At 59.2% G+C, this 25266-nt stretch overlaps 1 protein-coding gene across 1 annotated transcript; it reads right to left on the bottom strand.

Moving 5' to 3' along the window:
• Positions 1-934: 934 nt before the first annotated feature.
• Positions 935-24779, bottom strand: SDC1 (syndecan 1). Its single transcript, XM_032353221.1, has 5 exons — positions 24385-24779; positions 5531-5612; positions 4145-4617; positions 3217-3343; positions 935-3079 (listed from the first exon to the last, which is right to left on the bottom strand). The coding sequence occupies exons 1-5, from the start codon at positions 24448-24450 to the stop codon at positions 2910-2912; spliced, it is 918 nt and encodes a 305-aa protein (XP_032209112.1). The 5' UTR covers positions 24451-24779; the 3' UTR covers positions 935-2909.
• Between the last annotated feature and the right edge of the window lie 487 nt (positions 24780-25266).

Here is a 25266-nt window from a genome sequence, read left to right as displayed (position 1 = left end):
GGGCCAAGCGGCCTGCTTCCAAAACCCAGCTCCCCTGCCCACGGGCACGCGACTGTGGGCAAGCGGCTTCCTCTCTGGGCCAGTTTTTGTCTGTGAAGTGGTTATAGCAACAGTGGCACCGTCTCTGAGACGGGTTAGAAGTCCGTAGTGGAGGAAATAGGAGATAATGGTGGGGTGGGGGCAGTGTCCAGCAGCGTCTGGCCCACAGTGAGCTCAGTCAGAGTAGGAAGTTGCCTGTTCTGCAACCGAGCCCTCAACGTCCAGACCAATGGGCGTTCAGGGTTTTCGATGCTGAACCAGCGAGTGAGCTAAGTGTTTTGTCTCCGCCTCCAAACCCTTCAAGTGCATTGTCAAGGAAAGTCCAGTTCACTCTGCAAGGCAGCCCGGAGCCTGCTCTCCCCAACCCACCCACCGATGACAGGGCCCTGGAGGGAATGGTCCCTCCTGCCCTGCGCTCTGAGAACACACCAGGGGTGCCCGCCAGCACCCAGGACTAGAGGGGCAGATGACAAGGGCTATAGGCAGAGAGATCTGCCACAGAGGGACAGCTGGGGGGCATCAGCTTGGATGGGACCGAGTAAGGGGAGGGCAGCCAGATGCCCTTACAACACCACGGCTCCCACAATGTACTGCGCATTTTTAAACTTCGGGTCGGTAGAGAGCCCTCACATCCACAAGGTAGGGAATGATCTAGAAGAAGAGCAAGAGGGCGGGTTGGGCAGGAGACAGTAAGACCAAGAGTCCTGGAAGGAGGGGAGATGACAAAGGCGAGATCCGGGGCAGCAGGGACACAGCCCTCCCTTACTGCAGAGGGCCCGGCACTGGTCCCGTGTTCCTCACCAACCGGCAGCACGGCCCAGAGCCGGGATCCCTCCAAGAAGAGGACAGGTGAGGGCACGGCCAGGCCAAGAAGAGACTCAACCACTACCACAGCCCAAAATGACAAGTGCTGTTTATTATAGTTACACGAACGGGCCCAGCCACAGGCTCGGCCTCATCCCAAGGATGAGCAGAGATGAGCAGTAACAGACCCTTCCCCACCCTTCTCCCCACACCCCTCCCCCCAAGTCGTGTCCGGTCACACACTCCGGACAGAAAGTCCCAGTACGGAGCACAGGTTCCCTTCTCCTGGCGGCGCACCTCTCTGGGTCACAGAAGGCCCCCCTCCTGGAACAGCCAACAGAGCAGCTGGAACGGTGTCAAATTAAATAGGCAAGCACAGGGGCTCCCAAGAGGGTTGCGCTGGGGGCCTCGGGTCCTGGCGAAGGTGTGAGAGGAGGTCCTTCCAAGGTGTCTGAGAGGCAGGCCTTGGCTCCGGGGCGCTGTGGAGCCAGTGGCCTCCGCCGAAGGCTGGGCTGGAGGCGCCACAGCTTCTCCAGCCGTTGAAGTGACCATGCTTCGAGCTTGGCAACAGAAATTTACATCAGGCCTTCTATAACCTTGGCTGGACTTACTGACCTCCAGAAGAACTTGAGCAAAGACAAAAAAATGAGAAGCAAAGCAACCAGAGGGACTCTGGTCCCAGAATCCCTCCTCACGGGAAAGACAAAGGCACAGAGTTTTTGGCCAAGTTTCTCAGTACCATCTGTGTTTAAAGAAAAGGCTGGTCACGTCCACACGACCAACACAGAGAGAAGCAGCAAAGGTAGAAGAGTTCACGTGACTACTTTATATTAAAGTTTATTACATTTGGAAAATCTACTGTACAGGGAAAAAACCCATTGGATTAAGTAGAGTTTTGCCAAAAGCAAAAGACTATCACTCTTTGGAACATTCCTGATTCCAGCCCAGGGCAGGGCCACAGAAGCACATTGAAGGGGAACCTGGTCCTGCGTGGAACAGCTCTGTGCCAGGTGTGCCCAGGCCCCTCACACCACCTTCCAGAAGCAGATGTCCCCCAGAGACATTTTCTGGGGCACCCAAGGCAGGGCTCAGTCTGCGGGAGACTCTCTGGGCCCACTGCCCCGTCTCCCGGCCCACAGTCCTCTCTCCTCGGTCCCCAGCCAGAGGTGCCAGGATTCCATTCTCCCCTGGCTCCTCTGCTTCACAGCAGCCTGGCCACGGCGGCGGCCCCACGGCCTCGGGCACGGCTGCTCCAGCGGCGTCTGCCCATGGGCCCCCACGATCAGCCAGCCCAGCCCAAGGGCCACTGGGCAGACATTCCATACCCTGTTGTACACATGAGTGACAACTCAGAGATAACCGTCAAACTAGGCCTATTATGTTGTTTTCCCAATTTGGTTCTCCTAGTTAAAAAAAAAAAAAAAAAAAAAGACAAAACAGAAAAGTCTGAACCCTGATGCTGTCTCCTTGCCATAGATGAGGAAGCAAGACGGGGGTAACTGAATGAACTTACTTAACTTACCTCAGGAGTAACAAAGTCTACTGGGCTATGAACAGAGAAACTAGAGGAAACATGTGCAAAAACAAAGTTGTATCTAAAGGAGAGCCCCCCCAACAAAACAATGGGAATCTGCCGGAGCTCCAAACTCCTCTCCCCCACCCCTCGCCCCTCGGGGGAGGAAACGCCCCCAGATCAGGGGTCTCGCCGGCAAGTGCTACAGATGTACCCGCCGCCGGCCAGCAGACCCATCCAGGGCCAAAGCGGCAGGGTCCCCTTTCCCTCCAGAGATGGACCTGGGGAGGGGCTGCTCCAGGTTGGAGAAACCGAGTCAGGAGGAGGAGATGCCAGGTGCTGGCTGTGGTGGAAAGGTCATGTGCGAGAAAGCCCCAGCGCCCAAGTCTCCAGGCAGAAGTCAGAGAAGCAGAGTCGAGAGCCCCCAGCGTGCCCCGGGCGTCCGCGGGCAGGGCGCTGGGAGGGGGGCGTGGTGGCGGGGCCTGCAGTTCTTCACGGACGAGGCAAGTGGGGGCCTAGCGAGTGGCGGGGGGGGGGAGGGGCACAGTCCCCGTCAGGCGTAGAACTCCTCCTGCTTGCTGGGCTTCTGGTAGGCTCCGCCATTGGCTTGTTTGGGCTCCTCCAAGGAGTAGCTGCCCTCGTCCTTCTTCTTCATCCGGTAGAGCATGAAACCCACCAGGCACACGGCCAAGACGAGCCCCACGAGGCCTCCAGCGATGACCCCTGTGAGGGCAGGCAGGCCGGCTCAGCGTGGGTTAAGCAGCAGTGCCCCCCACACCAGGAGGGGCCCCCAAGGCGGCCTGGGTCAGCCCCGCTCCAGGGACAAATAGAGCCCACCCCCCCACCTGAGAGAAACGCACCTCCCAGCACTTCCTTCCTGTCCAGGAGGCCCTGTGAGGCCTCACGGTCCACTGGGGGTTGATTCCGCTTGTCGGGCTCCACCGCCGTCCCGGCCACGTTCTCCCCGGACAGGTCAAAGGTGAAGTCCTACGGGAGGCAGGGACAACCTCAGGCTGGGGTGGGCCCACCTCTGGCAGCAGCATCCAGTTTTCTTTCCCAACCCAGAAGCAGCTCAGGCCTCCCTGGTCACCACTGCCACCAGCTCAGATGCACCCAACCCAGACCTCCTGGACCCCCAAAGCTTCTCATCCTATCATACCACACCCGGCTGGACTGTGGCAGAGACATCACAGCAAGTGAGACAAGGCACATGTATTTATATGAAAATAGACAGGGCGACCCCTGGGTGGTTCAGTCAGTTAAGTGTCCACCTTTGGCTCAGGTCACGATCTCGGGGTCTTTGGATGGAGCCCCGCATCGGGCTTTCTGCTCAGCGCTGGGTCTGCTTCTCCCTCTCTCTGCCCCTGCCCCCAACGTGTGTGCACATGCACGGGCGTACCCTCTCTCTCTGTCCCTCTCTCTGATAAACAAATAAAAATCTTTAAAAAGAAAAGAAATACCGTCATTTTAATGTCAAGTGTAAAGTTACCATGACTGCAAGACAGACAGTCAGATCGAGTAGAATTTTTATACTCTCTTGCTTAAGTTTGGGAAGACTTCTCACAGGCAATCTTGAAGGACTCCTTTCTCTGGTCTCCTATTTAGTCTGCCCTGCCCTGGGCCTGGCCCTGGAGGCAGGGGGAAAGTAGGACCTTGTGACCTTCTGTTCATGGCGGGGGATGGGACATGCTTACAGGACACAGGGTGCGAGGGGCGCCCGATGACTGAGCCAGAGTCCGTCGGCACCATGCACTGTGGAAACAGAGGACTACGGCGGGGGGCACTCACCTGCTCCCCAGAGCCCTCGCCTACTGGGAGCTGAGTGGACACTCCATCCTCCGCGGCCCTCTCGGTGGCAGAAGGACCTTTGTCCTCCACATGGGGAGTGTGAGGGTCGAGCTGTCTGGGTCCCGCCGAGGGCTCATGGTGCTCAGGCTGCATGTCCCTGTGCGGATGGGAGGTGGCGGGCCCCGCGGCCGTGGTGGCTCTCACGGTCGAGGCCCGGTGAGTGGTCGGGTGCAGCGTGGTCTCACCGGGTGGGTGCGTGGTCTCCTCCTCCCGGTCGGCAAAGCCAGGCTCCACCTTGGCCAGGAGCACGGCCTCCCTCTCCTCGGGCGCCTCTCCCGTGGGCAGGACGGAGGTGGAGACGGTGGGGTTATCTGCACCAGTGGGCTCTGGAGCCGTGGGCACGGCTGTCAGGAGCCCCACGTCCTTCCACGTGGACGGGCTCTGCTGCGACAAGGTGGTATCTGGCAGAGCACCTGGAGGCCCAGAAGCAGCTTGTTGGAGCAGGCAAGGCCCAGGACATCAGACCGGCCAAGCTCCTGCAGGGAGGAAGGGCCGCCCCAAGACTCCCCGGCCGGCAGAGCAAACCCCTCCCTGAGAAGCGGTTTCCCCAGGGGAGAAACTCTGCTTTGGAAAATGGAAGAGGAAAGCTGCCCTTTTCTGCTGCACGTGCCTGGGGACAGCGTGGTGTCTCGAGGCACGACACACCAGGCCATCTGGGAAGGAAGCTTTCCTGCAGCCACAGAAGCCTGCTACCTGGGTGGAGGCATTCTCAGGAGCCTGACTGCCTTGTCCCCTGCACACACACCTCCCTGGCCCCCTCCCTGTTCACCTGCCCTCTCCCCAGAAAGGCCTAGCACATCCCCACCAAGAACAGAGGCCTGTGTCCCACTTCCAGCTCTCAGGCCCTTACTTCGGCCACTTTCCCCACAGATGGCCTCAACCCTCTTCCAAAATCCTGCTCAAGAGCACCTCCTCTGGGAGGCTTCCCTGGTCACCTCCCACTCAAGGACTTCACTCCCCCAGAAAAAGGAGAAATAGGAGAAGATAAGGGGACATTCATGGAGGATCTACAGCCCACCAGGCTCTGTGTTACCTTACAGCCCCCAATAATCTTATGAAGTCAAGATATATTCCCATTTTACAGATGAAGAAAGAGAGGCCTGGAGAAGTCCCCCTTTCCAAAGGTTGCCCAGAGAGTTAGGACACTATGAGCCCAAGTCTGTCTGCAGCGGACAGCCCCCGGGTCTTTCTAGAACCCTAATACTCACTCCCCGCCAACCCACACATGCCTTCTCCTTGCAGCATGGACCTCATTCTCTTCCCTAACATCACCCCCCAGACCCTGCTGCTTGATGGCCACCTTGGGGGTCCCTCGTGTCAGCTCACCTGCACCAGAGCCAGAGAAGTTGTCAGAGTCATCCCCAGAGCCGTCCTGATCTTCAGGGGGCACGTTTATGGCCACAGTTTGCTGGAAAAGGATATAAAAGGGTATGAGTGGAAGCTTGGCCAAGGCCCTGCTGCTCTGAGGTCCCTGTTCTAGACAGCTGAACTCCTGTACCACACCCACACACACATACACATACACACACACAACACAGGAAAGAAGCCTTCGTATGTGGTACCAGGACCCTCAGCTCGGGGCAGCCCTCTTGTCCCCCACACCCCCCCGAATGCTATGATGACCCAGCCCTGCACCAGGTGCTGGGGGTACAAACACACACCAGAGGGGGCAGGCCTTGCCCCAAGAAACTCAGCTGGTAAGGGGGTCCTGGACCTCTTAGAAAAGTCACAGAAGGTATCATTGCTGGGAAGAGAGACTGTGGCCCCAATGGACCCCATCAGCTCAGCCTACACTGAAAATGGGGCCATTGGCCAGGGAGCTTCAGGGTCCAAGACTGGGGTTTTCTAGAGCCCCAGGAATAATCCCCCAGTAACCTGATTCCAGAGAGGCATGCTGGGCACCAGGGTATGGACATCAAGGGTCTCACAGGGGAAAAGATCAGGGATGGGTATGGGACATAGCCACACAAGACAGCCCCAGGCCTGGCCGTGCTTCCTCCCACACAGCCTGTCTTCTCACCAACGGGAAGGACTGGGTCCACGCCCCCTTGGGGAAGCAAAGACAGGGTGCCCATTAGGCTAGGGACAGATGAGACTGATCTAGAAGAGGCCCGGCACTCAGGAGGCACCGACACACGGGCTATGGGCCTGGTAGGGACCCTGTGTGCAAACAGCAATCCCAGGACACTGCCTGCCCAGGGCAGCTCAAAGCGGCTGCGGGGGCCAGAGGGTGACTCTCGAGGCAGGGGCTGCCGCTGCAGGACTAGTGAGCAGGCCAGGAGGAGGCAAGACACACCACAGACAGCCCAGCAGGCTGCAGACAAGCCTGGAGCCCGGCGATGTGGGGGTGTGGAGGGCTCCCCAACACTAGTTCCAGAACGTCAGTCGGAGAAGGGAGACCCAACAGCCAGGTGGCAGGAAGGATAGCTATGAGTGTCCTGTTCAGCAACAAGCCTTTGACCCAGAGGAGTTCGGGACATCTCCATCTCTAGAGGGCCCCGATGTCAGGGGCCCCACCAAAACATGAATAAAGAGGCAGAGCATGGGGCGCCTCGGTGGCTCAGTGGGTTAAAGCCTCTGCCTTCGGCTCAGGTCATGATCTCAGGGTCCTGGGATCGAGCCCCACATGGGGCTCTCCGCTCAACAGGGAGCCTGCTTCCCTTCCTCTCTCTCTGCCTGCCTCTCTGCCTACTTGTGATCTATCTCTCTGTCAACTAAATAAATAAATAAAATCTTTAAAAAAAAAAAAAAAAAAAAAATAGGCAGAGCAGTACAGTTCAGAGCACATGGGGTAGGCTACTCCCTGACCTTAGCCACTTACTAGATGAGTGGCCCTGGGGACATCACTAAACCTCTTAGGGCCTCAGTTTCTCCATCTGTAAAATGGGGACAGTAGTAATATCTACATTCCAGGACTGCTACAGAAACTCACTGAGGTTATGCACCGACAGCAGCCGCTGCTCTAACTCGGGGAGTGAGAGCTGCTTAGCATGGATAAAAGGATTCTGGAGCCTTCTGGGGGAGAGCTGGGATGGAGGTGGTGGGGTGTCAGAAGAGAGGCAGGACAGAGCCAGGTCACAGGAGACCCAAGGCTGGGCTCCAGGGAATGAGGCCTCCTCAGCCCCGGAGGCCTCCCTGGGTCCCCGCCACAGGCCATGGGGTTTCGCTCTTGAGTGGAGCAGAGCAAGAAGAGACAGATAAGACCTTTGGCCTCCCTGAGGCCGCCTGGGGCACCGCTGGGCCAGGTGGAGGCTCCCCATCAGACCCTTGGGTCAGAGGGACACTTCAGACACGTGTAGAAACCACCAGGCTAGAAATATCACTGAGCTTCCTCTGAAAGTACAAAACCCAAATTCCACCTCTCCTCCCACCCCCCCAGAAAAAGGCTCTGGCCCGAGAAGAGCCCATCTGGGCCCTCGTGGCCCACCTACACCAACTGGCTTGGTCCCTGTCCTCTACCCGCCCCTCAGGCCACTTCCTGCCTAGGCTGTCCCCAGGTGGTGCTTCCCACATGGGGCCTGTCTCCCCGGAGCTCACCTCCGCCAGGTCTATACCTGCACCCGAAGGGAGCAAAGAATACTGCTCCCCAGGCAGGCATCGAGCAGGTTCCCCCACCCCAGCACGCCTCCACCCCAGGCCCACAGCAGACTGCCACCCACAGGGCAGCTGGCGTGGGTGCAGGGGGAGACACAAGCATTCGGGGGTGGGTCAGGGTGCCAGCCAGAGCAGCCGCGCCGCAATGAAACTAGGGCCAAATCTTCTAGCAGAAGCCGGAGTCTCGGGCCCAAGTGAGGGCAGGCAGACGCTGAGGAGGCCCAACCTCTCACCTACCCAGAGAAGCCCCAACAGGTTAGCCCGTTTCCCAAGCACAGGGCCTCTTTCACCACCAGATAAGACTGTGAATCTGCCCAGTCCCTAAAAACAATTTGTTCCCTCAACTCGGCTCAGCTTATCCCTGTGCGATCTTGTTTACACAACAAGCTCTTAAGCAAACGCTTTCTCTGCTGAAACCAGCTCCCTGACCTCGGGGGGCAGCCCCTCCCCTCTCAGGGCCTGGTCTCCAGCAGGGGAAGGGCGGCAGTGACCTCCTGATCCCCTTAGTGAACCTTAGTGAGGGCCTCCACTCCCTGGGGAGGAAATGAGCAGAAACTGCTGAGTTTGAACTTGGATCACTAGGTGCCAGATGACTGGCATTTTTGGGTGAGACTTCCAGTTTCACTTAGGCAGCTGTGCTAAGAGTCTGTGGCCAGCTGCCCCCAAGGCCTCCTGGGGGGCTCTCCACAACCTCTCCTAACCTCTGCTTAGGGCCCCTCAGAGACCACCACGTGGTCAGGGCTGCTGGGGGACAGGTGAATAGCCCAGCTTGGAACCCACCTCAAGTAGCCTGGGAAAGTTAAGGCAGGCCAGCTCACACCTTGAATGGGGCTCTTTAACCTCTGCAGAATCCTAAGCAGCTCAGCTTTTCCTCTAACACACCAAAATCCTTGTAGGAAGATCTAAACATCTGCACATTCAGTTTGCCCAGAGGAAGGGCCAATCTGCTCCAGACCTTTAAGCCCACCGGCCCAAGAGGCCAAAGCCAGGTTTGGCTGCAGTGGAGGGCACAGGTCATGGGGCAGACACACGGAGACACACATGGGACAGGGAGCAGGAAAGGAGCTTAGCCCATCTCCATCTCAGAGCTGCTGGCCACACCCGAGCTGCGCGGAAGGACTGAGAGCGGCGACCCAGGGTCAGGGCTCCAGCACAGCATAAAAGAGATGGTATGAGAAACTGAGGCATTCTCGCACACTAGAAACACTTTCTACCCCTTTCCACCTTTACCCTTCTATTTGAGGCAGGCAGGCCTGAGATTAGCATCTTGCACAGATAAGGAACTGAAACAGACAAGGGCAGGGACTTGCCCGAGGCCATGGGCTGTGGCTGCACGTGCTCCCCTCACCTACCCAGCTCTGTCCCTCCCCCTCCAGCCCTCAAAAGACCCCCTGGCAGGCCCATCCGGTTTAAGGAGCCCATCTACATTTATGCAACACATACATGAAGATGTCAATCCCGTCAACACAGCTCCCCACCACCACACCGCCGGAGCTACAGGATGAGAGTGTCACAGAGTAACAATGCCTGACCCCTACCCCAGCAGCCAAGGGGACCAAGGTGCCAGCCCACGAGTCACAGCTGCCAAGGGCTGGGAGTCTGCATCGGGCTGCTGCCTGCCATTCCCGAGAATAGATCGGAGGGTCTGTGGGCGGAGGCCAGCAGAAGAGCCTCAAGAAGGCAGAGCCTCAAGCCAAGCCCAGCCCGCTCTCACCCCGCACTGGCCATAGACAGCAACCTGTGCAACCTCCATCCTGGCAGGCCGAGAGTGCGGCCGTGGGGCAGCACACTAACCGTGTGTCACCGGCTGCCTGACTTAGTGATGGAGAAAGCACGAAGCCTTTAGAAAGCATCACTGAGCTGCTGCTCTTCAACCAACACGTGGCTAAAAGTACAGTATCGTGTAAGGAGGTCACAGATGGATATTAAACAGGGCCCGTGACACCAACACTCAGGGGATCACCATCCAGGGGCTTTGGAGAGAAAAGACATGGTCTGGTCCTGGCAAGCTCCCAAGGCACACAGCCAGGAGCCCCACTTCGGGCTTCCAAACAAGTGGCTGGGGCACAGAGGGTGACCCTCCAGGGGACACTGAAGCTAGGCCTTGAAACCCCCCAGGCAGACCTGGAGACAACACTCAGCCCAAGTCACTAAGCTCGGCGACATGGGAACCTCAGGAGTGTGGCAGGCATACACGGCCGCAGGGAAGGAGGCTCAGGTATCCGCTAACCGTTATTTGTCCCAGTGGGACGATGAAGCCCGGGCTGCTGTGGTAGGACCAAGTCACGGAGTCCACAGCCGTCCTGGTCTCCTTCAGAGCTAAAGGGGCTGGCGGCAGCGCTTCCTAGGCAGCCAGCCTTGGTGCTGGCTCTGGGACTATTGACTGGAGGGGCCCCCAACTTGCTCCAGGAGCCCAGCTGTGGGGCCAAATGCAACACGGGCCCCACAGACCTGCCAGGACAAACACCCACTGTTCCCACCCACTGAGATTCCACGGGGCAGCAGACACTCTTGGGAGGATTAAGAGATTCATATTTTCTTTAGGAATTGTTACTCCCTCAGTTTCCTGGTCAGATCTATGGAACTAAGATTCCCACCCCCCCACACCCCCACAGTTCCTAACTCTTGGGTCCCGAGATCTCAGAGCTAAAGAACCCCAGCCTTCAACCCCCACCTATGCATCAAGATGCAGAACTGACCCAAGGGGACATCCAAACCATCGCCTTTGGCGGAGCCCAGGGTTCTCTTTCTCAGGATCCCGAGAATCACCAGATGAAATCCTCTGAGCGCCATCCCTGAAGCTGACTCAGTGGGTCTAGGGCAAAGGCCCAGGACTCTGACAGCGAACAAAGTCCCCACTCGAGTAGGGATGCAGCCTATTCTTGCAGAACACTCATCTGAACGGGAAAACTTCTAGCCTGGAGTTGCCCAGGGCCTGGGCGCCGGGAAAGGCAAACCCCTAGAAGGTCCCAAGACCCTCACTCTGGTCATGTTCAAGAAGGAGGTCCCAAACGGCAACAGGGACCCATAAACAAGCCCTAGCGGCAAAGGGATCCAAGATGACTCTGGAACAATCTCTGTATTTCTGATGCCGCCACTCTCTACAAACAGTGCACCGTAGTGCCGGCCTGGTCTGTGAAAGAGCCTCACCGAGGAGTTGAGGAAACCCTGAGCTTCGGAGGCCTGGGCCCTCTGGCTGCTCACAGCACGAGCTGCAGGGGACACAGCGGAGCCTCCCTCCAGCCCGCCCTGCCGGCCTGGGGCTGCCGGCTCTCCGTGGGATCTCAGGCCTCGGCACTGACCTGGCAGGAGGAGCGGGGTTTCTCGGGGCGGTCCCACCGGGGCGGGGAGCAGGGGCCGCTGAGCCCCCCTGCAATCTTTCAGGGGCACCTGCTTTCCCGGGGTTGGGGGGGAGGATGGGGCGAGAGACGGTGGGGGGGAGAGAGAATGTTGTGGAACACGCAGCCCCACTCCTATGGCTCACCCAACACCCTGGGGCCCTACTTTCCTCGTCCGGGACACCATCTGTACCCCCTCCCTTAGCACCTGGGCAACATGGCCTGAGCACGGACCCAAAGAGCCAGGCAGGTCACACCCAAAGCACCTTGGATCCGGGGTCGCAGGGAAATCACCAGAGCCAGGGTTGTGGGGGTAGGGAGCCTGACCAGGGTGGCTGCCCCGGGGCGCATCTAGCCCTACTGGTCCCCTGCTGGGTGACCTGGGCAGCTCTCTGCCTCTCTCCAGACAACAGAAGGGGCCAGGCTAGAGTCCCCCAAGCTCCCTTAGGGCTCGGACAGGCGAGGCTGGGACATGGGAGCAAGGGTCCCAGCTCCTTGTCAGCGGGTGACACAGTGGCCCCAGACTGCCACACCAGGGTTTGTAGGAGGGGCAGGACAACAGGTCAGGGCCCAGGGAAGACACCGGGCTCCCTCTTGCCCCTGGCTATCCCAGTGGTGGCACATAAATCACTTTCTCTCCAGAGGCTCCTTTCCTACCTCGGGAGCTGCCCGGGAGACGTACTTAGGAGAGTGAGAGGCACCAGTCTCCCAGCTTTGGCCTCAAGACCCTGAAACCTGCCGCCACTGAAGACACTCCCAGGAGGTGGGGGCCCCCCCAGAGCCTCAGAGCCTCCCCAGCATTTCCGGCCTGACAGGCACCCTGATTTATCAGCTCAGTGTCTTTCTACCAGAACCAGGTCAAGCCGGGACTTGCAGAGGGCATGACGGGCCTGGCCTAGGGCGGCAGGGGCCCAGGCAGCAGCAGCTGGGTGACAGGGGACTTACTCTGCCCTCAGCCTGAGCAGCCACAAGGGCACCCAGGCCCCAGCCCCCATCGGCACTTCTACCAGGAGGAGCGCCTTTCAGGGGACCTCCCACGCGTGTACCCTTCCCCCCATTCACACACACAACCCACCTGACCTGTCCCCAGCCTGCCACTCAGACACAGGCCTCACCACGTGGGGGGTTCCGAGGCAGGGCATTGTCCATACCGGCCTTGGAAACAACCCCCTCCTCCCCGGCCAGCCCTGTGGTAGCATTTCCCACAACACTAATGCTGGGCTTTCCAGATGGAAACCTGAGGTCAAGGTCGCAGAGCCCTTTGCCCTGGCGCATTCTGCCTATGTCAAGTACCCAGAGAAAACAAGGCTGCATGGAGGGAGGGAGGATCCTGGCAGCCAGCCCCAGGCCCGATGCCCAAGCCAGGTGAGAGCTGCCACCGGCACCCCCAGACCCACCCCTCCCCAGAGCTGGAGCCCGCCTCACAGCCCACGTGCTGGGACTCGCCTCAGAACAGGCCCAGCTGAGGGCTGGGTGTGGGGCCGCGGAGCTGGAAGACCAGTCCCTCAGCTTCCTGCCCCCCTCAACCCCGCCCGCGAGCGCCCCAGGCTGGGCGTTGAGCAAGGCTGCCCAGCCTGGCCCTGCCAGCCTTTGTGGCCAGGGCTGCCCTGGGAGCCAGACAAGGGACGGCCAGGGGAAAGTGACCAAACCCGACACCAGGAAAACCTGGTTATAGCCTGGGCTCTGTTCCCAACTTACTGGATGACCTTGGAAAACACACTGTTTCCAGTTCCCCATCTGTCCAACGAGTGACGACAAGGGGGCTCCGAGTTCCCAGTCTACGGCTGGGAGGTTGAGACCCGCCCTCAAGGGGCAGGCAGGTGCAGCAGCCGCAGCAGACTGCCCACCGAGGGGTGTACCGCAAACACGGTGCTTAGGGGGCAGAGGACCCACTGCGGCTAGTGGGGATAAGGGCGCTTGGTCACAGGGACTCGGGGTCATTGCTCTCAGTTTCCTGAGGAGGGTTATGGACCAGGCAGGATGTCCCAAATCAAGGGGACTCTGAGATGGCAACTGGCAATCCATGAGGACAGAGGGAGCAGCTAAGGCCTCCAGAGCCTTGTCCCTCCCCAGCCCTGGCTATCCAAACAAGACAGCTAAAACCAAAAGCTCGGTGTAGGGTTCCCCACCAGCCCTCACAGGGACCCCCTGCACTCCTCTCTAGCTGATTAACCCCCAGATTCCACCAGGCTTGGGGGCCTGACACCTCTGGCACACCGGCCTCTAGAGACAACCCCCCCCCCCTGCTCTAAATAAAGTATCCTCAAGTTTCACAGAGGCAGAAACTTGTAGCTTTGGACACACCTGCAACCAGTCAGGGCTCCAGCTGTGTATGCAGGGAAGGGGAGCTCTTCTTCACCCATTTACCCCATTGGTGTCCCTGCTGTTGCAGAGTATCCCCATTAAAATGCCTCTGGGAAGGCTAGCCCGTGCTAGTCATTCACACTAGAGTATAAAGCAGCTCTATAAGAGGTATGTGCTCCTTCTGGAAGTGAGGCACTGTGGGTGGGTAGGAGCTATGGAGGATGGGAAAGGTTACAAAAGAGAGGCTGGGAGATGCCAAGAACAAATTTTTTAACCTGTGTCAGAATATGGTTGCCAGCCAACCCCACACCTAAGAAAGACTAAATTCTCTTTGTTCCCACTTTGAGCTACAGACATGGCTTCTCCTCCCACAAGCAGAAGAATGGGCTAGCCTGGGAACCTACCTCTGGAATAAAGTACAATTCAGACTGATTAGGCACTGAGGCTGCTAGAAGCCCAGACAAAGACAGAGGAAGAGTAGAGCGTCCTCGAAGGAGTCCCACGGGGGTACCGTAGCAGAGTGGAACTGGGAGTTTGGGCATAAGCAAGATGTGAGAGAATCTTCCATGAAGACCAGGTCTGAATAGGTTGAGCTTGCTCCCCAGGTGACTGGTGGGCTCCCGCCTCCACAGAAGCAGAGTAACCTGGGTCCCCTGACATCAGCATACCATCCGCCAGGGGCTTCTTGATGGCTGGAAGGCCCACCGAGCCTCAAACGCCCAGCCCTGCCCTCCCAGGCACTAGCAGCACCGGCGCACAGTAGGTCCTAAGGCATCTGAAGGGAGACTGGACGCAGCCCCAGTCTTAGGACCTCGGAGGCACCTAGGAGGCACCCAGGAGGCACCCAGGAGGGGGAGTAGCCCTAACACCATCCCCAGGGCTCAAGGACAGTCAGGGGTGGCAGTAAGAATCTTGGGCTTTAACCTGGGCTGGGGGTTACTCGACAAACAGAAATACCTGAACTAGGCCTTAGGGGGAAAGAACAGTTATAACAGCTAATATTTATTGTGTACCCTGTGCCTGGCACTGATCTAAGCACTTTAGCTGAATTAATTAATCTTCATAATAACCTTAGATTCTAGTACCATAGTCATCCTCCAGATAAAGAAACGGAGGCAAAGGGGACAAGTCGTTTAGTCCCAGGGCACACAGCCAGCGAAGGGCCAGGGGGAGGGTTTGCGGGCAGGCGGCCGGCACGCATGCTGTGAGACACCCTTCAGTGAGGACCACGTGGCTCCCCCGCCCTCAGGAAGAAGAAGCCATCATTTCCATGGGAGCTGGCAAAGGGGAAAGTGCAGAAGGCAGGACCGTAGGAGTGGGGCCCTCCTTCCCCCATATACTGCGGCCCAGCCTAGCCCAGCTCCCTCTCCTGGGCGACCTTAAGTCTGCAGATCTAGGGACAAGCCACTGTCCCCCCACAGTCTGGGGGTCCCTGCTCAGCTGGCCTGCGCCCCTACCCCGGTGCCCTGGTGTCCGGCCTCCTCGCACTACCCACCGGCCCAGCCCACACCTCCTTGGGGTCAGGGGCCTGCCTTTGGCAGAGACTCGGGCCCAGGTGAGCAGAGTCTGGCCTGCCAGGGAAGGATCCAGTTTCCAAGAAGGGGCAAAAGCCCTGTTTTCAGACCCTACAGTATCAGCACACGGGAGTAAAACCTGACAGCCACTGACATGAAGGGACAGCACGCCGGGACAGGTCAGACAGCCAGCAGGGGGTCTCCACAGGGCACGGCACCCCCAAACCCCGCTAGACTTGCTCCTCTGAGCCCAGGCAAGGAAGGGGCTCTCACTCATGCCACATATATTACTTCCTGGGACCTTGTCCCAAGCCCTCTGAGGCAGATGAAAACCCCCAATTTACAGAAGTGTTAACTGAGGCTTAGGGGCAGGTGAAGAAACAGGCCGGAGGTACCCAGGGAGCCTGGTAATGACGGAACCTGGTAACTCCATGTCCAGTGCTCGTCCCAGCCTCCACAGGTCGCCTCTCCCTGGTCCAGTCCCCAGGGATGCTCACCTATGCCCACCAGCTCTAGACCCCACCTGGCCTGCCCAGCCTTCAGAGCATCAGGACTCCTTCAGAGCATCAGGACTCCAGAACCCACCCCAAACGTAGACAGACCCAAACAATCAGGCTCAGGCTGCTGCTGTCATCCTGGGGGAAAGGTGGACCAGGATGTCCCTTGGACGCCCAGCCCCTAGGTCGAAGGATGGCCCTGTTCAGCAGGGGGGGGGGGGGGGTGTTAAGGTCACAGGTTCTCTGCTCCTCACACAATTCCCAGGATGAGGACCCAGACCTCAGGGCCTTCCCAGGACCTTACAACATCCAGGATGACCCCAGGAAAACACAGCAACTATGCTCCTCCCCCAGACCTCCCCCACCCCTACCCCCACATGCCTGCGGGGAGCGGGGGGGGGGCAGAGTCTGATGAGCTCCCCCGAATAGGTGGCCCATTCTCCTAGCCCAGCCCACAGCCCGCAGGCCCTGGCCAGCCTGGAGGTCTCACTGCCCTGACAGTCCCCACAAGGCACCCTGGAGCAGGTGCGGTCCCCACAGACAGCAGGGCCGCACCCCTGCAGTTCCCTCTGGGAGAAGGTGGAGTGACGTCAGCCTCTGCCAGTCTCAGAGGCCTCCCAAAACACCTGCAGCCTGGGGCCCTGCGAGCCCAAACCTGATCACACATCCGTCAAGGACACTCGCCAGAGATGGGACTCCAAGGCCTGGGACAGTCCCCTGGGCAGCAGGGACGCTGACAAGCCACGGAGAGAAGAGCCGGTGCTGCCGACACAGTCCAGGCCCCAAGCAGGCTGGCGAGGCCCCGAACATCAGCGGCCACTGTAGGGCAAGGGGCACGGGAACAGCAGTCCTTGTCCCCCAGGACGGCCCGCGATCATTACTTGCTGGGTCTGGAGCGGATGAGCACACCCCGGCCTGCAGAAGGCCCCTCCTTACCTCCACACCTTGCACCCACCCAGGGCCAGAGGGCCACCAAGGACAGCGGGTGTGGCCACAGAAAGTGCTGGGCAGCCCTAAGTGGGAAAGACGAATTCAACGTGGTTGCGATGGGACAGGACTCTTACCCCCGCTGGAGATCGCGGTGCCCGTGAATGGTCCCGGAGCAGGACTGGCAGCCTCGGCCACCGCCACTGCCCTCAGCGGGGCACCACCTCCGCTCTTACTTCGCATGGCCAGAAAATGACCTGCAAGCTGCGGTCTGAGCTCCTGACTAGGTACCGCTGAGGGATTCTGGGAGGAACCCTGTCCCAGTGAAGGACCTTTACTGTCACGGCCCCTCTGGCCCATCTGCACAGATCAAGCCTCCTGTCTGGTCCGTCATGGCCACCCTCTCTTGCGTGGGCCCCCCGATTGGCTGTAGAGCGCTCCCCACCTACATGGGGCTGCGTACATGGCAAGTGCCCAGGCTCTGGGCTTTAGATCTGGTCAAGCCAGGAAGGGCTCAGGACCCTCAGGGACCGAGGCAGCGGGAACAGAGGTAGGCCCCGCCCCCAGTCCCGTGACCCAGCAGGACATCATGAACACCCCAATGCATGATGGTCACCGGCTTCTTTGCCCCCTCCTTCCATTTCACAGATGGGCTCACTGAGGCCAAGACAGGCCGTTGCACAAAGTCACTCCGCAGCAAAGAGGAGGGCCAGGGTTGAAGTCAGGCAAGCAGAGCCTTAGTCAGCCACACTGGGCTGTTCCCCATCCCATCTGGCACATCGTGGGCTCATGGTCAAAACTGGTTGGGTGAGTGTCAGGGGAGGATCTGTGGGCCTGGCACCATGACTCAGCTGACAAATGGAGCGATAAACACGCCCGCCTGCCCCACTGCCCCAACCTGCCCGACGGGGCTTCCGCTCTTGCTGATGAACGGACCTGGGGCGCAGGGCCAGGATGCCTGGGTGTGTGCACAGAACATCACCAAGTCTGACCTTGCCCAGGGTCCCCCGTCCACCTCTGGTTCCCATTCTGAGCTCTAAGTCTACCTCCTCCAAGCAGCCTGCCCGGCCCTCCACAGAGGACCTCTCAGGCAGTGAGTGTCCCTTCAAGAGTCCCTTCAAGACCCAGAAGAGTAAGAGCAGAGGACCTTAAACCCCTGCCAAGTTCCCCACTGCCACCTTCACCGTCCCCAGGACAAGGTCTCTCTGCAACCACGTGACCATCAGAGCTAAAGACAGGGAAGGAAACCCCTTGAGCAGATGGGAGAACTGAGGCACGGAGACGGAAAGACCTGCGCAGGCCAGTCAAAGGCTAAACCAGGACTAGGAAGGACAAGTGTCCTGGCTGCACTTTTCTCTAGGAAGAACTTCCAAAGACTTATAACGCCAGTGACAGAGGAGCATCAAGAGTTGTAGCTAAAGAGGGAAAAGCCCACCAGAAAAGGGGAGAGAGAGGAAGACCACTTGCTAGCTTCTGGAGAGGAAGCTGTAGACGGGTGGGAACCAGGTTCCCCCCGAAACAGACTGCGGCCTACTCAGTACAAAGGCCCATTGGGGAAACAGAGTCAGGATGCCCCAAGCAAAGCTTAGGTTTGGCTTCAACCCACGCTGCGTGTCCAGTACCCCACCCCCGTGTGTACACGTACACACGCATGCACGCGCGCAGCCTCTGGTGGGGGCGGGGGAGTCACGGAGTTTTCCCAGCACCAAAGGCCAGAGGAGAAGCAGCCTCCGCATAGGACCACGCAGCCCTTAGAGCCATAAACAGAGGCCAGGAGGAGAGAGACCCCCAAAGAGACCAGAAGGGGGTGCATCGGGAAGCTTCCAACTTTACAAGTCAAGGAAACACTCGTGGGCAGATGACTGCGTCGGGGAGCAGGTCCAGCCACCAGCCTTCCCCTCTCCTGGCCTGTGGTCCCAAGCCCCAAGGTTGCCCACTGCACTCCCCTCCCCCATAAGCCTGCCTCCCCGAGCTTGCGCCCCTCCAGACACCCTGGCTCCCCAGACCTGCACAGCAGGACAGGAAGCAGGACACTTTCCAGAGGAAGCTTAGCCAACCTTCCCTCAGGTCACCCCCCATCACCGGCTCACTCCTCTGGGCCCCAGAGCACTGAGCTGACCAGATGCCCCCGTCTCAGGCCCAGAAATACCGGAGAACTTCTAGAGCCTACTCCCCACCCAGCGTAAGCTTCGTGAGGCCAGGACAAAGCCGTGCCATCACGCAGACAGAACTCGCCGTCCCAGCGGCTGTGTGGATGCTGCCCATATCTTGAAGTCACAGTTGCTGAGGTGACCGTGGGGCACACGGTCTTGCCTTTGTGGCCTCAAATGGGCCTCCTTGTGTTGAGGGATACTGCCTGCCCTCCCTCGGCACTCCCCAGCCCGCTCAGAGGGAGGTTCCAGAAGGCACACTCCCATCTAAAGCCCCACGTCTGCTGGAACAGCTGAGAGGGAAATGACACCGTGCTGAGTCTGTTCCAGGGCGCAGGGACCTGGCGCCAAAAGCCTTCTTTCCACAGACTCCCTTAATCCCACTCCTTCTCTCTAGACACACTCAGGCAGGCCCTCAGGGTGGGGGGTGGGGGTGGGGGGTAGCTTTCAACCCACGACTCCAAGACTGGTTGTTGAAAAGAAGGAAGAAATCGGGAAATCGTTTGTTCCCTAAAACTAGCAAGGTTCCAGGACTAGAAAGCACTGAATGACCATTTCTTCACAGGGCTGCTCCTGCAGCCAGAGCGGGAGCTAGAGGGGGCCAGCAGGGGAGCCCAACCCAGGAGCCAGGAGTCCTGGGTGTCTGGTCACCTGGCTGGTACCATGGTGCCTGCCTCCCAAGCTTAAAAATGGGTCCACTAATTCCAAAAACATTTCCCCGGTGCCTAAGATAAAAGTCCATGGAGACCGGCTGGTGCCCTGGGGACAAACACACGGGCACCATCCAAACATGGGGACAGTCGCCCCATCAGGCCACTCTGCACCAAGCCAAGGACATATGGTCCCTCCATGGGCATCAGACCTGGGAGCACATCCTACCCTGCTCTCCCGGGTCCCACTGTTTTCTGACTGAGGCTCCTGGGAGCAACTCTTGCCTGTCCCTAAGCCGTGAGCTGAACCCAACCCAAGCCCAGGACATTGCCAATGGTCAGGGTTCACCTAAAGGCACTGTTCAGGACAGCTCTGCCCAGCCCAATGCCCTCTCCATTCAAAGCATGTCCGTGCACAGTTCTCTGGGACAGAAGAGCAATCACCCATAGGGCCTTGCAAGTGTCAGGCAGCCTCCTCTACTGGGCTTTACTGGGGAGACGTCAGAGTCCAGCAACTCATTCGTGCCATACACATATGGCCCAACATCTGTACAAATCCTGCTTCTTCTACACCAGTCCCTTGGAGGGGCTCACTTCTAGAGGCCTCACCCACAAAATGAGGACAATGACATATCTTGTAAAGGTTTGGGGAAAAAATGAAGTAAGAATATAAGGTGACAAACCGTAAGTGACTCTTAATCTCACAAAACCAACTGAGGGTTGCTGGGGGGAGGGGGGTTGGGGGGAGGGGGGTTGGGAGAAGGAGGGTGGGGTTATGGACATTGGGGAGGGTATGTGCTATGGAGAGTGCTGTGAATTGTGTAAACCTGGCGATTCACAGACCTGTACCCCTGGGGATAAAAATATATTATATGGCTATAAAAATTTTTTTAAAAATTTAAAAATTAAAACAAACACACACACACACACACACACACACACACACACACAAAGAATGTAAGGGAAGCAGTGAGCGCTTGACAGCAGGCATTCAATCAAAGGGCCCCGTAATTCTATCCACAGCTCCCTTCTCCTCTGGCACTTTCACTTCCAAACACTTTCAAGTGCTCATTATGAAATGAACACGCAAATGACAGAAAGAGGACAGGGAGAACAGGCATGATGTCCGCTTTTCAGAGGACACCAAGACTTGGAAGTGAAGTGACTCACCCAAGATTACACGGTGAATCGGTGGCAGGGTTGAGACTCGGTCCTGGGGCTCTACTTAATCCAAAGCTGTTTGTGGCCTGCCTGGCAGTACCGGCACTAAGAAAATGTCCTTCGATCCAATTAAAACATGGTGAAGAGACAGGACCCATGCTGAGAACAAGGGCCCTTCCGATTACGAGTTACAAGGAGTTAGCCTCGCCTGGTCCAGGCTACCTCTGTGACTAGAGAGTCGCTTACAACTCAAGCCAGATGGGGGAACTCAAAACATGGGGGTCACCAGGGGCCTCCTTCCAGTGGTCATCCACACCTGTTCACCCTTGACAGCCTTTGTTATTCTAGGTACCGTCAGGGGGTACTGCAGAGGTCCCAGCTGGGCCCGTGAAGGCACAAAGTGCACGTGTCACGGATCACGAACGTGGCTCACAATCGAAACTCTCAGCACGGAAATCTGGTCTTCTGAGAAATGGTTCTCCCGACTCTGATTAGTGTCTTAGCACTGCTGGAGAAAAGTGCAAGTTAGAAACGAACAGAAAGGCTGCTGACTGCACTTGCACGACCATGACTGTCACCTCAGGCTGCTATCAGAGACGGAGGAAGAAGAACAAGCCAGAATTCAAAAGGCACCAACCGGGGGCACCCGGCACAGGAGGCCAAGTAGTCTTGGGAGCTCAACAACCCAGGAGATTAAATGCCTCACATAACACGGTGACAAATGAGGACCCCTGACTCCCTGGATTAGATTATGCTTTGTATCCTTCTGTTACTAAAGGAAGGAAAATACACTGCAGACAGTCCTGCCCAAAGTAAGAATACTTCTGAGGCTAATGTGAATTCTTAGCTCACTAAGGAAACCTGGATACCAAGGATACCTCATTCCCAAGGGATTTCAGGATCCAAAATTTGGCAATAGGAAACAGTCCTCTATAAAAAAAAAAAAAATACTACAAAATTCAAGCTTTTCACTTCTTTCTAATTCTTTCCAGGCCTCTCTCTCATCCGTCTCCCACCAGCCTCGGTTAATGAGGTTTTATTGGAACCCACCATGAGCCACAGGTAGAGATGAAAACCAGCTCCACCCTCCTGGAAGAGCTGAAGCCAGGAGTGACATCACCTCTAGAAGGCTCCGAGCCCAGGAGGAGGCAGCTAAGGCCTCCCCCACCCCCCACCCACTCTGCCAGGCCTTTGGGAAATGTCTCTACTGGCCCCCATAATTAGGGCAAAAAGGGATTTTATGCCTTTCAAGAAAGAGAAAAGGGAAGGAGAGAAAAACAACAAGTAACTATTCCAGAACAAGCAACTTTCCTGGCATGGAAGAAACAAAAGACCACGGGAAACACACACTCCGAAGCCTTTTTAGGCAAACCTGTTCTTGTCTCTTGGGAGTGGTTTCAAGCAACCTTCTGCCCTAGCAGCCTTCCTTTGCCCATTCAAAGTCAGGTGCCCAGGATCATACCCTACCTCACTGGTCCCCAGGGGGGCTCTGACCTGCTTTCCCACTGGGACCAAAGTGAACCTTGGGAGTAGACCAGATGTCTGCAACCTGTCGACCCCGCCTCCTATTTTAGGCAAACCCCACTGCCTTACTTCTTTTAGGAAGGGGGTAGGGGTGGATCTTTATGCCACTCTATGTCCCCACTTTTAACTCAACATGGACATCCATTATAAAAGGAAAAAGCAGGGCTGGGCAAGAGAAAACACGCTACACTTTATAAAAGAAAAAAGAAAACCTGAACTCCAAGCCAAGGTCTGACTCCAAAGCTTAGTGCTTTCAGGCTCCACTCAGCCACCGGCTCCAGGAAGCCCTCCCACCACCACATTCTAAGGAGACTCCCTCCTTTCATCCTTTCCCCCTTGAGACACAACTGCCTCCCAGTCCTGTGTCTCCCTCTGTATTGGGTCAAAGTTTCCAGGCAAGACATAATGCCCCCTACTGCAGCATCTGCCCTTACCCAGTGCACAGGAGACTGGGAAACATGCTCCACAGAGAGCCTCAGATCCCATGCCTTCCCCCATGTCAACAGACACCCTGGGATCCCAGCTCAGGAGAATGCCAGCCCCAATCAAGGGGGGCAAAAGAACCACCACCCACACTCCCCCCGATTCTGCTGGAAATAGGTGGAGAACCCCACCTCAGCAATCTTTGCTGAGGCCCCATCTTGGACCTGGAGAGAGTGCAGCAGCCAGGTAAGGCCAGAGGGGCCACGGGAGTAAGCCACACACCTCCACTCTCTTCTCCCAAATATTAACTAGGATTCAAGGCACCAACTGAATCCCACAGAAACTGCAGTCCTGAAGAGAGAAGAAGCCAGATGCCAACTTCCTGGACCTGAAAGCCAGGAAGGCACCGGAGACGGAGTTCAGAAATCCCATGAGTCCCCCATGGCTCCCTCAGATTTGGCACCCTCGGCCCCCCACCTCCAACTCATCAGCAATTCCAAAAGCATCGGGGACCCTACCTACTCTTCAAAATACTTCCAGAAACAACAATCGCCTGGAAAGCAGATGAGCCTTCCCAGATGAGCCTGGGAAACACCTCACCTGAGCCAGACCCTGTAAAACACCCGCCAGCTCTCAGGAGCTGGTAGTTTCTATCATTGTAGAGGGACCCGCTTCCAGACGGTCGGCGTTGCCGAGACTTGCGCAGATGCCACATTACCAGGGGAAGACCCGGCACCTCCCTCCACCCCACCCCCAACCCGGCCGCGATCCTTCTCTGCCCACGTGCCTCCCTAACCAAGAGCTAGGGAAGTCGAGCGGTCCAGATGTGGCGAGAGACCGCCACTTCCGGAAGGGGAAGAGCCCCCCGCTCCGTCCGCACCTCCCCTCTCCATCCCGGGGGATGGCCGAGCCAGCCCGCGGGGAGGGCCCCGGGACCCCCGCAGCGGGCGTGGGGGCTGGGAGTGGACGTGGACACCCGGCGGCCAGCGCTGACACCTGGCGGCCGCCCGCGTCCTGGCCCACGGCAGGGCCGGCGCGGCGGGGCGGTTCCCAGGAAAGGGTTACAGGGGCCGAGAACAAAGCGCCCCCATTGGGGAAGGCGGGCTAGCGGACGGCGGCGGGGGCGGGAGATCACTTTCTGGGGGCCCTCGGGATGCTCTAGGTCGGCCAGGTCCCTCTTTAAAGGGGGACCCACCCCCTCGCCAAAGGTGGACGTTGGAGTCCTACCCGAAGGCCTCCTCCCTCAGCCACGGGCTCCACATTTGTCCCTCTTTCCCCTCGGCTCCACTGGGCGGGCCAAGGGACCCGCCTTCCCTCCGCGCGGCTCCAGCACAAAGCCAGGCCGGGGGAGGGGAAGAGCCATTCCGGGGTCCACTCGCGTGGAAGCCGCAGCCCGCGCCGGCCGTGCCCGGCCCCGCTCGCGCCCCTCCGCGGGCAGCACAACTTCAGCAGCCCCGAAGTTGGGTTCCTGCGGGGCTCTGGTGTTCGGGGGCCAACTTCCCGGAACCTTCCGCTGCCAGCTCGGCCCCGCTCCCTCAGGGCAGCCGACTGGAAGCCGAGGGCCCCACCTCCGCCGCCACCGCGACCCCAGCGCAGCCCCGGCCCCGGCTCCTCGGCCAACGAGCCGGCCCCGCTGCGCCCAAACTCGTCTCCGCCGAAGGGGCTGGGCGCCCGGGCTCCGCGAGTCTGCTTTAAATTAGGCTCTGCGGGCGGGGCGTCGTGGCCGCGGTCACTGCATCTTCTCAGGTCGCGGGCGGAGCGGAGGGGAGCCTGCGACCCCGGCGCCGCCGCAGGCTGGCGGGCTCCGACGCATGTGGAGCGGGGTCACATAATTGAGCGCGGGGCACCGGCGCAGGCTCCTCTCCGCGGGACGCCCGAGCCCCCGGCTCTTGGCGGCGGAACCCGCGCGGCGCCCACCGACGGCGGAGGCAATTGAGGCGGAAGCCCCGGTTTCGCGGTCACGGTCCCCGGCCCGCCCGGCTAGCGCGGGAAGGAAAGTCCCCGCTTCCCCTCCCCCTCCACGTGCCGCCGGCGGCATCGGCGGGTCTGCAAGCACCGGCTTCCCGCCGCTCCCCGCCCGGCCCCGGGCCGCACTCACCGGGAGAACCGGCTGCAGGCGCAGCGCCAGCGCGCACAGCCAGAGCCAGAGCGCCGCGCGCCTCATGCTGCCCGGACCGGCGGCGGGAGCGCGGCAGGCTGCGGGGATCGGGGCGGCGCCGCGCGGCACGGACTGCTCGGGGCTCCTGGCCGGCTCCGCCGGGTCGTTGCGCTCTGCACCCTCGGGCGCTGCCCCGCGCACAGCTGTCTACGGCGAGGACTGCGGGACCCGCCGGCTACAGTCCGCTCTCTGCCGCTGGATTCCTCTTCGCACGACTCCGCTCGCCTCCCGCCCGCACCTCTCCCGCCGAGCTCCGCCTTATAATAAACCCACAGGCCCTTAGCCGTTGCAAAAACTAGCCCCCCACCCCCAGCTCGCCAGGTCTCCCGGCCAGCCCCAGTCCCCACCCCCTAGGGCCCCGCCCCCTGAGCCACACGGCCCGGCCTCCTCGCAACGCCCCACCCCCTGTGCCCTGGCTCCGCCCCCGGCCCCGCCCCCTCTGGCTGCGCGATACAGGAGAACCTTGCCTTCCCGCGGAGCTGTGGTCCCCCACAGGCTGTTGTGCCCGGCGTTTCAGCTGTGCTGCTCCGGGGTGGCGGGGCCCGGGGCGCACCCCCTTCCGCCCCAACCCAGTGTAGTGGGGCGCTGTCCGGGAGACGGGCGGGAGAGGCGGGCGTCGGTCTCCGACCGTGAGCGCCAGTCTGCAGCGCCCTCTGGGCGTGGGCACCGAGCGTTCTCCAGGTGCGTTAGACTGCCCAGATCCCGACGGCGGGAACATTTTCGGGCTGTGCGGCGCCTCGGGGTGAAGGGGCCTTAAACCGATGGAGCCCTCCCCCATCCTCTGGTCCGGCTTCGGAAGGGGTCCCAGCGTCCCCACTTCCC

Source organism: Mustela erminea, chromosome 7 (genome assembly GCF_009829155.1).
Source record: "Mustela erminea isolate mMusErm1 chromosome 7, mMusErm1.Pri, whole genome shotgun sequence".
Taxonomy (NCBI): Eukaryota; Metazoa; Chordata; class Mammalia; order Carnivora; family Mustelidae; genus Mustela; species Mustela erminea.
The sequence above is the reverse complement of the archived record's forward strand: the minus strand, read 5'-3'. Positions and strand labels throughout refer to the sequence as shown.

Bases quoted from the DNA above. Each gene is read 5' to 3' on its own strand.
- SDC1 (XM_032353221.1), bottom strand. From the start codon at position 24,450: ATGAGGCGCGCGGCGCTCTGGCTCTGGCTGTGCGCGCTGGCGCTGCGC. The intron at 5,613-24,384 runs GTGAGTGCGGCC...ATCCTTTTCCAG, and splicing joins GCCTGCAGCCGGTTCTCCCG to CAAACTGTGGCCATAAACGT. The intron at 4,618-5,530 runs GTGAGCTGACAC...CTGGGCCTCCAG, and splicing joins CTTCTCTGGCTCTGGTGCAG to GTGCTCTGCCAGATACCACC.